This window comes from Poromitra crassiceps (assembly GCF_964638095.1).
Source record: "Poromitra crassiceps genome assembly, chromosome: 3".
Taxonomy (NCBI): Eukaryota; Metazoa; Chordata; class Actinopteri; order Beryciformes; family Melamphaidae; genus Poromitra; species Poromitra crassiceps.
In genome coordinates this window covers 56,519,763-56,536,055 of record NC_139625.1, presented here as the reverse complement: position 1 = coordinate 56,536,055, position 16,293 = coordinate 56,519,763, and the positions used below count along the sequence as shown (strand labels likewise).

The window sequence follows — 16,293 nt, the reverse complement described above, 5'->3', positions numbered from 1 at the left end:
AGATGGCAGCATTTCTGCAGCTTTGCCTTTGCAGCTGAGCCTTTGACGCATTTGCTTTTGGAACCCTTCTCTGTGAGATGGCTGTTTTTCATTCAACAGTCAACACGAACATCATGTACTTTAAAGTGCAACCTAAGCATAAAGATTTATCATGTTAGAGATTTAAAAAAAAAAGTCTCGCCCTCCCCTCCCCCTTACCATTTCCATTTTGGACAGCATGACCTAGGCCTACAATAAATATAGATAAGGGCAGATGAGCAGTGTAATTATTACCAAATGTTGACATTGATACAATCAATATTATATACAAATGGCGAGGTATTGACATCGGAAAGAGTTTCAAATGAACAGGAATACCCACTGGTGTAAAAAATAAAAAATAGGCCACAACAGCCCACAACAAGTGGGGCTAGGGATAGTAGGGATGTTTACAATGCTACTGCCTATAAATGAATGGATCAAACCATGATGATAGGTCGCAATATGCAGCAGCACAATATTTCAAATGACAACATTAGATCAGCTGGCCTGTCAATTGATTTGATTATTATCATTTAAAAGGGGAATTTATGTAGGCCCATTTAATTCTGCAACATTGAAACTGATAAGTAAGTCTTACAACTATTTCCCATAAGACATTTTGACATTCTACTGTTAAATATACAGGAATCCTCCCTGTCATTCAATGGATTTTTGTTCTTCTTTCCCTATGTTCTTTCCACACTCGACTTGGATGAGAGAGCTGTTAGAAGGGTAGAGGTCCTGCCTCCCGTCAATCATTTCACCCGTCCAATGAGCTGCCCTGGATCTGTCTGATTGACAGGCACGCCCCCCTGCAGCACGCCCCGCCCCCTATGACTGTGTGTTTTGCTGTTTTTAGAGCAGCAGCAGCGTCACATGTTGTTTTTCTCCACCATCACATCAGTTGCTGCTGCTTCTGCCGTGGCGCACAGCGGACACCGCCATCGGCGTCTGCTATGGATTAGGAGTGGGGAAAAAACGTGTTTCTTCTCAAGTTTATTTAGCTGAAGAAGTTATACCATAATAATAACAAGGACTTTGTTTTACCTGACGAGTGAAACGCGTAACGTTTTTAGTCAGTAGGGCGAAATGGCAAGTCCTCCTCTGGCGACACAGGGAGGACACCTGTTATCTAACGGGACGCACAGCGCGGTGAAGAGGTGCGGGTACCTGAGGAAGCAGAAGCACGGACACCGGCGCTTCTTCGTGCTCAGGGAGCCGAGCGACTGCTGCCCTGCCCGGCTGGAGTACTACGAGAGCGAGAAGAAATGGAGGAACAAGTCGGCCGCCAAGCGGGTCATCACTCTGGACTCCTGTCTGTGCGTAAACAAGCGCGCCGACGCCAAGCACAGGCACCTCATAGCCCTGTACACCAAGGACGAGTACTTCGCCGTGGCTGCGGACAGCGAGCAGGACCAGGAGAGCTGGTACCGGGTTCTGACCGAGCTTATAGCCGAGGGGAAAGTGTACGACAGCCCCGCCTCCACCTCCTCGCTGGTGGGCTTTGAGGAGGCCAGTTATGGGCTCATTACGCCCGCAACAGCTGCCTATAAGGAGGTAAGGCAAGGCAAGCACAGAGGCCATTCAAAGTGCTTTAAATGGATAAAAAGAAAATAGCATAGAGAGAGAGGGGGTGTTAGGGTAAAATATAACATCCAAAAGGTCACAGTGCAAAATTATTATCATATTTTGTTTTACTTTATGAGTGAATTCATATGCATAATTATATCTAAAATTTTGCACTATTGAATTGAATGAATTATGTTTTTTTTACCGCTTTATATTAAATCCTCTCTTTTTCCTAAATCTACTTTGAACCAAGCCACATAATACTTTCTCTTGATTATCTTACATAAAACCTCACTGCTGCAGTCAGATCACTGCTAAATTGCAGATGTGATTGTTAGAAATGTTGTTCAAAGCCTCTGCCAAACTCTTGGTTCATCTTTCAGGTATGGCAAGTCAATTTGAAATCCAAAGGACTGGGTCAGATCAAGAACCTGACGGGGGTGTACAGGCTGTGTTTGTCCAGCCGAACCATCAGCTTTGTCAAGCTGAACTCAGAGGTGGCTGCTGTGAGTTTACAGCTCATGAACATCCGGAGATGTGGCCACTCGGACAGCTTTTTCTTCATCGAGGTGGGCCGGTCGGCGGTCACCGGGCCTGGGGAGTTCTGGATGCAGGCGGAGGACTCAGTGGTGGCGCAGAACATCCACGAGACCATCCTGGAGGCCATGAAAGCCATGAAGGAGCTATCCGAGTTCAGGCCGCGCAGCAAAAGCCAGTCGGCCAGTACCAACCCCATCTCTGTGCCCACACGACGCACCCCACACAACAACCTCCCGCCCAGTCAGACGGGGCTCGTGCGACGGTCCAGAACGGACAGCATGGCGGCGGCCACGTCCCCGGGGAGGAAGTTCACATCGTGCCGAGTAAGAACGGCCAGCGAGGGAGACGGCGGCAGCATGACCCGGCCCGTTTCGATGTCCATATCTGTGAGCGGGAGTCCCACCAGTCCAAACCCAAACCACCTCGTCAGGTCCCACACCCTCAGCAGTGGGCGCACCTGCCGAATGCTGGAGTCCTCTAACCTGCAGCACAGCAGGTCCATGCCGGTGTCCCACTCCCCTCCGGCCTCCTCCAGCCCCGTCAGCATGTCTCCCCGAGGCGGGTGCGGTGTCTCCACCCCCGACAAAGCCCGGCGTCCGTTCAGCTGCAGCGCCTCCATCTCGGGCTCCCTCAGCGACGCCGGCTTCCTGCTGTGCCACGACGAGTACGGCTCCAGCCCCGGGGACCCCAGGTTCCTCCCTCTGACCCGGAGTGACACGCCCGACTCCCTGTCTAGCACGCCCCCCTCTCGTGACGCCAGCGACCCCTGCGGCTACATGATGATGGATGGGGCAAACGGCAGCAGGCCCGGGCCCGCCGGCGGGGAGGCTCTGGCGCTGCCCCGGAAGCGGACATACTCCCTCACCACGCCGCGTCAGCAGAGGGCACCGGCGCCGCTGTCCTCGGCCTCCCTGGATGAGTACACGCTCATGAGGATGGTCCGCGGACAGAGTGCTCACTCCGCCTCCCCCAAAGTGTCTTACCCCGAGGACTACGGCGACATTGAAATCGGCTCGTGCAGGAGCTCCAGTAGCAACTTGGGCGACGACGGCTACATGCCCATGACGCCGGGCGTGGCACAGCAGCAGTCCGGCAAGGTCGACAACTACGTGCCCATGAGCCCCATGTGCGTCTCGGCCCCCAAGCAGATCGTTAACCCCAGGGGCCACCCCCAGGCCAAGACCAGCTCCCCCTGCAGTGGATCTCTGGAGGACAGCGGCTACATGAGGATGTGGTGCGGCTCCAAATCCTCCATGGAGAGCCCGGACGGCCGGACGGCTAACGGGGAATACATGAACATGTCACCAGGCAACCCACCGCCACTCCAGACCCCACCTGACTACTACCTGGGCCCGCTGGCCGGTGAGCCGGCGTCAGTTCGACCAGCTTACCAGGCCAACTCTCTACCACACCCAACCAAACTGCAGACGTCCAAGAACGATGATAACAACAACCAATATGTCCTGATGAGCCCTCAGAGCCAGAGGCCGAGAGGGGGGGAGTCAGACTACTACTCCGTGATGCAGCCCTGCGCAACTCAGGCTTCAGCACCCTCCCCGGTCAGACACAGCCGGGCGGAGAATCTGTCCTACCGGGGGAGGCTGGGCAGACCCAACAGGCTGTCGCTGGACACCCTGAGGACCCTGCCCAGTATGAATGAACACCCGCTGCCCGGAGAGCCGCGGAGCCCCGGGGAGTACATTAACATTGACTTTAGCGGCAGCAAATTCTCCCCGCCCTCCACCGTGTCCACGGAAAGCCAGTCTTCTTCTCTGGGTTCCAGCGGCGGGGGACGGAGGAGATCCCCACTCTCGGACTACATGAACCTGGAGCTGGGCTCGCACCAGCCCAAGAAAGGTGACACCCCCGCCGAACACTTGGATGCTCTTCCGGAGTTGTCCATGTGCCCTTGCTCAGAGGATGGAGTGTACCATCTGGGTAGTGAGAGGGGGCCGCAGGGCCTCGCCGATGAGGGCAAAGATGACTACACCGAGATGACGTTTGGGATGGCCAGCTCACCTGCACAGCTCGTTCCTCAGACAACAGCAAGGTATGGACTGCATCATTTCATTAAACAGACCAGGAGAATACTTTGACTGTGTAATAACAGGCAAAGACAAAATACATGGATTCAAATGACACTTGAAAGGCCAGTTTTGATTTGTTTTTTACATATCTTTTCAAAATGTCACCCAATAATATTTCCTAAACACAACATTACTTTCTTTACAAACTAATGTTGTTTGATTTTCAAAGTACAGCAAGGAAATCGCTGTAACTACAATGAATGTACAAAATATTAGGAAATGTCCTCTTTTCATGAAATACACAGATTAGGTGAATCCAGGTTAATCGATTTCCCTTATTAAATCTATACCAGTCACACATTGGTATAGATTTAAAAAGACGACTGAGATGTGGATTGTGCAAACGGGGCTGCAACTCAATATCAGGAAGATGTTCTGAACATGTTGTACATTCAGTGCATGTACAGTATGTCAGTGTGCACGGATCAAATGAGCAGGTTTTAATGGTATGTCTTCCACACCATGCTCCAGCAGCCAGGGCAGCAGGGAGAGGAGGCTCTCTTCGGAGGACCAGGGGGTCCCGGGGGGCATCGGGGTGTTCCTGCTCGGGGGCCCCTCCTCTCCCACAGTGGACCCCGACAGCTCGGCCAAGGTGATCCGGGCCAACCCGCAGGGCCGCCGGCGCCACAGCTCCGAGACCTTCTCGTCCACCGCCACCGTGACGCCCGTCTTCCCCTCGTTCGCCCGCGGCGACGCAGTGAAGCGGCACAGCTCGGTGGAGAACATCTCCTCGCGGAGCAGCGACGGCTCCGACGAGGAGTACGGAAGCCCGCTGAGCCGGCAGACGATGGCCGGCTACCAGAGCGGACTGAACTACATCGCCCTGAACCTGCTGGACCACGCCCACGCAGAGAAGTGCGAGGACCTGGTCGCCTTCAAACCCGCCAGCAGCTGCAAAGGGGGCCTCAATGGATTACACAGCGCACCGTACGTCTGTCTGGGATTCAAGGAGGCTGCCACTACTGCGAAAGGTGAGTGAATGTGATGTCAGAGGTGTTAGTGGAAGATGCGTGACACACCCGTAATTTGGATAGGTAAAGTTGCATAATTCAGTCTGGGGACCCCCCAGGGGGGTCCTTGAGGAGGTTCTGGGGGTCCCCAGCAAAAAAGGGGGATAATTTATTTTCACTATAATAATAATAGTAACACAATAACAGAATGTATGACTATTTTAATGGAGCTGCTTTCAGTAATAACAAATAAACATAGCAGTTTGGCTTTTCTGTAGAACAGGGGAAAAGATAAGAGAGATATCGCCTACAGTCAGAAGTCAGGAAGTGTTTGAGGGGGAAAAACACGGATGAAGGCAAACTTGTGTTTCCCCCTGAATTCAAATTCAAACGTGCTCTGTGGATTTCAAAGCACATACGTAGTGGTGATGCTGCCTTCAAGAGCTCCTGGTCCACTCGTACTCCTGACTTCTTATGGACTCCGTCCAAAGAGTAGTGTTTTGGTGGCCGTCGTTTTATTTTAGAAATCAAGTGGCACAGTGTGTGTTGCAGCCGCAGAACGAACAGGTGAAACGTGTACAGTAGGAGGCATGTGATTGAATACATGTAATTAAAATGTGTCATTTTATTTGCCCAAGTTGTTACTTAAACCTTCAATTGGTTGTTGACCCTGCCCCCCTCAGCATCACATTTCAGCAGCTCGTGTATCAAAGAAGATTCTTTCTTAACCGCTTTCTCGGGTGGTTCACACAGTCGGTATAATGGCGGTATTTCCGACGGCACTTGAAGGCAGCGTGAGCTCCTGTGAAACGTGACCAGGCTTCGAGCTCTGGCGTAAACAAGCCCCATGACAGAGCAGCCTGTTGACTCCAACACCAAGAGCAAATCAAATGCTTAGTATGAATGGCTTATAATGACATTGCATTGATTTGATAGCTCTCCAGAGTCCCACTGGTATTGCTACATGATTATCGATGAGAATATAGATGAATTCTAACCTGTCGGATTAAAGTGTACATTAAAAATGAATTGTATGGAAGCAGAGAATAAAGTTGTCATTACATGAAAAGGATTATCACCATGTCCGTAACATGTGGGTTTACTCGGGCTTAGCAGTAGCTTTACTCGGGCTTAGCGTTAGTAGTAGTAGTGTAGTGCATTGCTCGTGGTAGTGCTACAGGAATGCCTCAGATGTGGTGGTTGTTCTGCTGTAGGCTCCTGCCTGTCAGTCATCATGTCAACGCTGAGCCCCAGGCGCTTCCGCCTGTTGTTCCCATAGTTGGGTAAGCGTTAGGATGTATCGCACATCGATGTGACCTCTATACCCTCTATATTCTATATTCCCACCATCAATATTGCATCCCAGAATATCCCAGCCCACTGTAACGGCCGGGAGGAGTGTTGTTTGAGCCCTCTGTCCCCCCACGTCATCGGCCACAGTGAGCCCACATGTGTTTGTGAGCGCGTGTTGGGGGGAGGGGGGGGGGGGTGCATGCTGACATGTGAGGACCGACACAAGCGGATGCCTGTGTGTGTGTGTGTGTGTGTGTGTGTGTGTGTGGGCAGCGGGTGGGGGGACAAAGTAGGCGTGTTGTTATGCGGCCATCAGGTAACTAGATGTCACAGTCCACATTCCTGGCTGAGTGAGCGTGTTTCAAAAGCTGCTGTGAGAGGTGCCTGTTTTTGTCCCGGCTTCGGGCCGTTTGAATGGAAAATAAAGGGAGGCCTTCATTTCTCTACAACGCCCGTGTGTGTGTGTGTGTGTGTGCGTGTGTGTGTGTGTGTGTGTGTGCGTCCGTGTGTGTGTGTGTCCGTGTGTGTGCGTCCGTGTGTGTGTGTGCGCGTCCGTCCGTGTGTGTGTGTGCGTCCGTGTGTGTGTGTGTGAGAGAGAGAGAGACACAGAGACAGAGAGAGATTTATCTTGTATGTAGGCCTAAGACACACCAAGACAATTTCCTTGTATGTGAAAAAACATACTTTGGTGAATAAAATAATTGTGATTGTGATTCTAAGTGACCATAGCATTCCTTTATGTTTGCGCAGGCAGTGATGTAGTGGTAAATACAAAGGTGTGTAAACTATAACTGCCAGTCAATGGTCATCAAGCAACCTACAATCAAATGTATTTTTAGAGAAGAAGCAATTTTTTGTGTGCTTGTTTTGTACCGAATCAATATACCCAATCTTCATATTAACTTCCATTCATTTGACACTTCTTACTGTGTTGTACGGTTAATGAATTTACATCGATATTGAAGTCAAACTAAAAACGTGTGTGTACAGTACACTGTTCTGTGCAAATACAAAGAGTTTAGCTTGGTTTACCCTCAGCTACATCTCTGGTTTGCATTACAATTCACAGTCAAATGACTAATGAGCGTATATGCTTATGCTTTCTGTGATGTGCTGTGTTGGTAGTATGTTTTTGCACTTATGCTTTGGCAGCGTAGGGGGATAGATAGATAGTGCTCACACACAGCTTTCTGAATGACTTGAGACTTGGAGAGAGGGAGGGAGGGAGGGAGGGGGAAGAAGGAAAACAGTCAAGCACATACAGTACATGTGGACTGGCACGTACAGATCAAGCAGGGGTATTTATTTTCCTCTTTGGGAGCGTTATATTTATTTATCTATTTATTTATCTATCTATGTATTTATTTATTTATTTATTTATTTATTTATTTATTTATTTATCTATTTTTGTGCAGTGCCTGGGTTGGTGAACAGTTGGCAGAGACGTGGAGAGAGAGAGAGTGGCCTGGATGTTTGCGTTGAGGGCGAGCGAGTGAACGCATGCGTAACGGGGCAGGATGAGCACGTGCACGCTGCGGCCCTTCTGCCTCATTAGGCTGTTCACTTAGCAGAAGTAAGACAAGCAGAGAGAGAGAGAGATGGAGCACAGCCTCGTACGCCCACAGCAGGAGGAGGGAGGGAGCTGGAGGCTTTTAAAGCCACAAACAAACTCATTTGTGAGGCACCCCCCCCCCCCGTGAGCCAAGGTGCAGCATGGAGCATCCAGAGGGCCTGATGATCGCTTGTTTACTGAACACTCTGTCCCACTGCCGCATGGTGAGGCAGGGTGAAGGAGGTCAAAGTTCGCTGCGGTGTTTTTCGGGCCTGACACGGTGTTCATCGGGAGGCTACGGCGGGCCCTCTGGAGCGGCGGGCACGACTCGACCGCGTGCCGCCCGCCGTGACCCCCTGAAAGGTTTTCATTCAGAACCAAACACTACGGCAGCTAATCTGATTAGTTCCTCCTCTCTGTGACATGTGAGTTTCAGGTTGAGTCCCTGGAGGAGGCTAAGGGATCAAAGTACGGCCAAACCCGTCGACCCGGATGTCCCGTCCCAGAGCCAAACCCGCTCCCCTAGGAATTCAGCATCCCGGTCCTCTTCCCTTAAAAGCATGTGACACCCTCCTCAATGGCCTCCTCCTTGTTGTTGTCCTTGCTAGAGGCAGCTTTACGTGTCCTAATGCCTCTTCTTGGGTCTTGTGTTGTGTCTGTCAGCGGGCCAGCCCGTGTGAGGGCGAGGGCGGTGTTTACCTCAGCCAGGTGGATGTTCTGCACCACAACCCACTGAACCTAGATTAGCCAATCACCACGTCTCTGTTCCCACCATGCCCTCCCTCATACACTCACACATCAACCTATACATACCCGTCTATCTTCACAGACTTCTTTTGCTTTCCGAGACACTCACTCACACACTCCTACTGCCTACTCCCCTCCTCTCTCCTCTAATGACAGCTCGCCATCTGCTGCACCCACAGGCAGGAGCGAGCACAAGCATCACTATTGTGCGTATGTATGTATGTGTGTGTGCGCGTGTACTTCATCGGTGAGATTATAGTCGTGCGTGTACCATCATCTCAAATCCCGCTTCGGTCGTCACTCGTCATACTGTCAGTAGTGTCGTGTGATGTCATCGCGGAGATGGCGCGTCACTCGTTCGAGTGCGCACGGCGCCTGCGTTTACGGTGACGTGTGTTGTTTACGATGGAGAGAGAGAGAGAGAGGGAGGGGCGAGAGAGGTCTAGTTGCACAGCCATGCATCCCTAACTCGCTCTGAGCACGAGCCTCGGAGCATGCTCAGTAGGGGTTGGCAGTCACAACAAGGTGTGTGTTGACAGAGAGGGAGAGGGAGCTGGAGAAGAGCCTCCTTTTCATCCCCACAAGTCATTCGTGTATTTGTGAAATTCCCCAACCAATATGACACCCTGTTTTAGCCAGGCGGGCGTCAGCGCACACACACACACACACACACACACACACACACACACACACACACACACACACACACACACGCAGACTGTTCAATAATTCATTCACGTCCACACCGTCAGATACAACAGATGACACGAATCGAACCGAAGCCGATGTCTCGCAAGAAAACCCCCACAATGCAACACCGACAGACAGCACAGGAATCCAGAAATGCCAATGTTACCTGATCTGCAGAGAACAAACACGCACACGTAACACCGCGGGCTCTTGTGTCAGAGTTTCCAGGCAGATGCGCTGTGCATGTGTGTGTGTGTGCATGCGTGTGTGTGTGTGTGTGTGTGTGTGTGTGTGTGTGTGTGTGCGTGCGTGCGTGCGTGCGTGCGTGTGTGTGTATGTCATGGCAGGAGAGGAGGGGGGGGGGTGCTAAAGTAGGCCGGGATGTTCCAGACAGAAGCACTAGCTGGCTGCTAGATAACTGCGTGGCCAGCGTTCCCCACATTTAGCCTAGCGACGGCTCCACAGAGATTACTGCCTCCGCAGGCGGGATTAGACGAGAGTGGGGGGGCAGCAGCCAGCTGGACGTGGCAAGGTGTGGGCATTTATGTTAGCCCAAAATTAGTGCAATCAGTTAGTTAAAATTAGTGCTTGATGGTATGGTTTTGATCGTTATAACGGAGAGAGGAGAGATCAAGCTGAATTCATCAGAAATCAGGGAAGCATTCAGGATCAATGTCCCCTCTAAACTGATCCTTTGGTGACCTATGTAACCTATGTATTTTATCACACTGACCAAATAGTATCTTCCCAGTTGTTTCTCCACTTTTATTTTTTATTTTGACAGTAAATATGGAGCTAACAGCCATCACAAAGCTAATTTTATGATAGGGATTTGTTCTAAAATGATATCCGCCATTTGGAAGAACACAAAACACCTACTCTTACAGGTGTTGATAGCAGACTTTTTGAAATCATAATAGGTAACTTAAGTCTGTGGTTATGATCAGATGAGATGGAAGTGCTCCCTGTGTGGAAATTGGGGCATTGCAGCAGCAAACAGTAATTGGATACAGCAACAGAAAATAGAATGGAGGAAATTGGAGCTGTTAAACATAATGCAACTAACTATTACAACACTGGAATGTATTAAGAATTAAAACTATAAAGATCTGTGGATGTGATTTTGTTCTTAAGTCAAACTCTTCATAGTGAAATCCTTGTGACTGCAAAAATAATAATAATCAGGAACTAAGAAGACCAGCCTTGTCTTTAGCTTGACCGCCGCACATTTTTGAGGTTGTCCGAAGGCTTAAAGAAAACACTCTGTAGACGACTGTGGAAATCCTTTAGTCTCAAGCCGAAACACGGGAGTTCTGTGGTTTTCACATGACGACAGCGGGGATATTGTTCTGCCAGTCATCTAGATGGTTTGAAAGCCGGTTCCCAGTTAGATTAGTGGGTTGCCCTGACCAGCTTGCCCCCCCCCACATACCACCCTTAAGTCCTTCACCGCTGGACGTCAAGCCCTTCCTGGAAGAGTCCACTTGACCTCACATCCAGGAGTTACTCCCCCCCCCCCCAAGTAAATCCTCCCATCTTTCTGCAATACCACCTACTCGATTTGACTCAAAATTATCCCAATGAGAGAATGTATAAGAATGACTAATATAATCATAGTTTTCATCTCCCCATGTACAATGTAGGCAATTATATGCTTCAATATCACCCTAACCCTAACAAAGTATCTTCCCCCTGTGTGTTCTTCAAATCAAATGAAGGTCCGTAGCCTAATATGGGTCTATTGTGGGTATTTGACTGTACTATTATAATACATAATCACAAGTATATATAATAATGCCAATCAGCACCAAATGTCCTCTGTCTATCTGTCATTCTCTCCAAGTATGAAACGGTTGCTACTACTAGCTGGTGCTGCTCTGCTCAGCGTGTGTCCATAGCAACAACGTCAGCACGGGAGGTAGGACACCCCCCCCCATCCCCCTATCGCTCCACACGCCAGATTATGTCATTACGACCCTCTACCACTACTACTGCCAAACCCAGCGCTGCCTCGCCAAAAAGATACTGCCGTGTCTATCCCAACCTGACTTTTGTATATAATCCACACACACACACACACACACACACACACACACAAACAGTGGCCGAATGTCACAGCAATAGGATTAGGGGGGGGGGGATTAGCCTAGTTGAGGCCAACAGTCCCGCTACTAGAAAGACGCTGCGGTGGTCAGGGAATGCCACATACGCGCACACACACACACACACACACACACACATCATAGGCATCGATTGCGGCATTGCGCTACCTTCAAGTCTAAATTTGATCCTGTAGTTCTTTGAACGTTGCAAAGGAAAGCAACTATTGTGCGGAAATTGACGATAAAAGAAAGAAAGAAATGCATCATGGGAGCCTTGAGAACCAATGTCCCCTCTACACTGATAGTTTTGTGACCCACATCTATAAGATACAGGAATAGAGAAAAAGGTGTGTTGTGTGTGTGTGTGTGTGTGTGTGTGTGTGTGTGTGTGTGTGTGTGTGTGTGTGTGTGTGTGTGTGTGTGTGTGTGTGTGTGTGTGTGTGTGTGTGTGTGTGTGTGTGTGTGTGTGTGTGTGTGTGTGTGTGTGTGTGCCCAAATCCACACTGCTCAACTTGTGTGTGCAACACTCACTGTTCCTGCTGTTCAATCTGTTTATTCTTGCAATCTCTGCTTGTTATTGTGGCACAAATAAATGGTCTAATCTCAGGTTGGAGTCTGCAGTGTGAATGAATTCACACTGCATCAGACAGGCATCCATTCTCCCAAGCGTCTTCTGCTTGCTGTCTAAATGGCCTATGTCGGCATTGTGTTGTTTGGAGAACAAAAGATTAATTAGACTAATTGCGGATAGTGTGTCTTGGCAAAAAAAAATGTTTTTTTTAACTCTAATTAACCTCTTTTTCTTCTGTTCTATCTTCCAGACTGAGGGAATCTTCTGCCAGTGACTTCCCGTCTTCACCGACCTGCTGCCGCCGGAAAACAAAACAAAAATCAACGTTACCCTTCCACCAGACTGTCTGAACTATGCATGTCATGAGTTTTCTGAAGGCAGGACAGGTGTGTGTGTGGGGAAGCGGGAGGGTGTGTATGGTGTGTACAGTATGGGCGCTGTTCCCTGTGCTTTCAGAGTGACCCATATTTTCGCACAGAAGAAAATGTTAGTCAGACAACAACAAAAACCCTAACGGTACCCAGATACTATTTATTCACTTGGGGGATAGATTTATGACTGCCTGTGTGTGTGTGTGTGTGTGTGTGTGTGTGTGTGTGTGTGTGTGTGTGTGTGTGTGTGTGTGTGTGTGTGTGTGTGTGTGTGTGTGTGTGTGTGTGTGTGTGTGTGTGTGTGTGTGTGTGTGTGTGTGTGTGTGTGTGTGTGTGTGTGTGCGTGCGTGCGTGCGTGCGTGCGTGCGTGCGTGCGCGCGCGTGCGTGCGCGCGCCGTGCATGAGTGTGTGTATGGCGATGTACGACCAAGCGGCAAGCGGTTTGTCAATAAATGCATTAGTTTAGCAATGAAAGCAACCACAGAAATGGCCCTACCTCACGGGGAGCAAGGACATCCTACCTGAGGTTCACTGAGTATATAACTATATTTAGATTAGATATTTTATTTATTTTTGGAAGATGAATGTCTGATAAGACCAACCCAATGCCTTAATGTCTATACTGTCCTTATGTTTTCTATGAAATATGAGATAAATATTCTATTATGTCTGTTTGGACCTACATCTCTATATTATTATTCTCTCATGGAAAGTCTAAAAAGTCTAGTTTACCATGAAAATATATTGATATTATTTCAGAGTTGTACAGTGGGGCTGCTCGAGATCGGATTTATTCCTATAAAGTATTTTCTTAATTACTGATTTCTTATTTATTCTAACCTAGTTTTTTTCCTCGTCCAATGGAAGTGCTGGACTTACAGAAATATATTTCTAATTGTCTTTAAGAGTTATTGCATGTCTTTATAACTCGGCTCGGACCCCCCCTCCTTCCCCCCTCCAACCCCAGGCATCTGAATACGCTGCTCCTCCCACCGTTGAGACTCACCCAGTCACTCGAGTCTAAAAACCTCAGACACTCCTACCTTCAAACCTACCGGCCCGTCGTCACACTCGGCGATGGGCCGCCATTGCTGTGATATCATTGGATGGTACGACCTAGTCTTGCTGGCGGGGTGGAGCCGGCCATGTTGAGGTCGGGGGACAGTCGAGTCAGGCGACGTTTGGAAAAAATGACGAAGTGAAGTGGAACATGGCTGCCAGTGTCAGCAGTGAACAAGCACTGGGGGGAGGTTCCTTCACCACAGAGAAACTGTTGTAGAATAGAGGCTTTGCAGTTGCATCACAAATCTCCTTGCAGCCATGTGTGGCACCATCTTGGACGTCCATTGAAAAATTTGCTGTGCAGAACTAATGCACAAATATAACAACCTGGCTAGAAAGAGAGAGACGCCTGAAAAAGGCTGTTGTGGTGTCAATCGATTCAATAACGTTTCCAGTCAGAGTGAATAGTTCGATAAGGTGGCTTTGTTTGTCCAAATGTAGGTTATTGTGTGACACATAAACTGCTCTAGCCCTAGTCTCCAACATGAGATGTAGCTTGAGAACAGTTAACCTGAACAGAATATTACAGTAGCTAGGCCGCTATATAGAAACCATTAGCCATTGCTAACGCTATCTTCTAATCTACTAGATACATTGGCTAGTGCGCAAATCAAACGATTTAAAAACAGGGGAGTCATACAGTAGCTGGCAAGCTAGCTAACAAGAAGAACACTAAACGCAACAGCACAGAAATTAAACAGAAATTAAACATGTCCGTTCAATTCTGTCACACACTTTGGAAAGCAGCTGTTGCCCAAGACCTCCAATATGGCCGCCAGAGGGTGTGTTATGTCACCTGAAAGCCTCTGCTGTTTGAAGCTGACGGCAACTTAACGGGTGGTTCTACGTTGTAGTCCTGTGCCGCTGGCTCCACCCCCTTTAGTGTCGATTGTAAAACACGAACCATGTCTGAATGTATTGCTGAGAAATATAATGTGGGAGGTGGTTATCCCAGAGTCATAATAATATTGGAGCTGTACCACACTTGCGGTATCTATTTATCTTCAGAGTCCTGAATGTGTATATTGTGTACATACAAAGAGTTTAACAAAAAGAAAAAAGTATGGAAAATACATAGAGTACTTAGATTTGACCTGTGTTGCAATTATTTTCCTGTGTAAAGACTTTGGCTACCGATTTATAAAGAAAAAAGGGGGGATGGGCTTTTTGCTTTGGGGTTGAACAGTGTATTGTATGCTTTTCTCCCTCACAGTCTCTGTGACTATATAAAAAATACTCCTGTCTATTTTATTATAGCAATCTCTTTGCCTTGTTGACACACTTTACCTAATGGCATATGCAATAGTGACATGAGTACGATCTAGTTTACAACTGTGGAACCAAATGTAACATTGCATCGGTGATATTGTTTGTACATTTCTTTGTTTTGGTTTTGTGAAGAGAGGAAGCTATTTTGCTCAGTGTATATTTCTCTTTCTGCCAACTTCTTTTTTTCTTCTTTTTTTTGTCGCTGGAGTCTCCGGTCTCATGACGTGTGACAGCGCTTTCTCCCAGTCCTCTGCACATGGACAGATTCTTATGGTTTGCGGCTCGGTCTCGGATCGACGCGCTTTTCGAATGTGTTGTCGTCTTCCATTGTACATAGTTCAATATACTGTTTATTGTGATGCTCAACAGAGATGATTATGATTATTTCAGATTTTCCAGTAGTGAAGTATTGCTTTTGTCTGTGTTGACTATGGATAGCAACCTGCAGAAATAAATGAATTTATTTAAAGAGGTACAACTTGGTCTGAATTTGCTTCATTTCCACAATACAATCTTCTTTGAACAATAATCTTGTGACAGGGAGATATGAAGACCCCCCCCCCCCCAAAGAATCACTCCAATATGATATTATGAAATCTATAAATGAAAACATTAACACTCATGTGGAATTTGGCCGTTTTCAGCTCCATAATTAATATTAAAATAGAGATGAAATACGAAATGAGGATAACTGATTATAATGAGTGATGTAGTGCTAACTAAAAACAAGGGCAAACTATGACCTTCAGTTGGTGATCATCATAAGCCCAAATAGACAAGAAGTAGTTGTACTTTCAGAAAAGCATTGTAATATCCCTTTAGAAGACCCTATCTGTATAACTCCATCAGTTTGATACATACAACTTACTAGCTACTTAACAAATTTACCACGAGAGGAAGGGGGTTGTGGCCACATTTACCACTGGTACAGGGTTGTGGCACGAGGTGAAGCCGAGTGCTATAAACCCTGTACCAGTGGTAAATGGGGCCACAACCCCCGACCTCGAGTGGTAAATTTGTTTTCTACAACAGCTACCAAATAATATAAAAAATACACAATTGTAACATCCAATTCATTTATTTACAATCATTACTGGTTTCAGAATACATTTATCCTTCCGCCACAGAATATAGTTCCATACACAAGATCAATGATTGCACTAAACATTTAGTTGCCTTTGAGCCAAAAAACAACTAACCTATTCCTTAACTAACGGGATTCACAGTTAATTGCCTGTAAAAGTACAGTTATTTAAACAGTTATCTAAAGCAGCCCGTTTTGGTGGTGGTGTGTTGATATCTGGTGACGGCAGAGGGCGTTTGTTTGTTTGACAGTCCCAGGTTCGAGGTCCGGGCGCTAGTCCGACCTCCCGCTAGTCCGACCTCCCGCTAGTCCGAACTCGTGACAACTCAAGCTCAGCCAGTTCTCTCTCCCCAATTTCACCATGTCGTTCTTTGTTCACTTCACC

General features: G+C 48.0%; 1 protein-coding gene across 1 annotated transcript; it reads left to right on the top strand.

The window, feature by feature from the left end:
- Window positions 1–1,110: 1,110 nt before the first annotated feature.
- Window positions 1,111–15,285, top strand: LOC310772952 (insulin receptor substrate 2-like; the record flags this gene model as incomplete). The annotated part of the gene is made up of 4 exons (XM_083632908.1): window positions 1,111–1,578; window positions 1,974–4,180; window positions 4,689–5,188; window positions 12,373–15,285. 4 exons carry the CDS (start codon window positions 1,111–1,113, stop codon window positions 12,375–12,377), a joined length of 3,180 nt encoding a protein of 1,059 aa, XP_083489034.1. The 3' UTR covers window positions 12,378–15,285.
- Window positions 15,286–16,293: the final 1,008 nt, after the last annotated feature.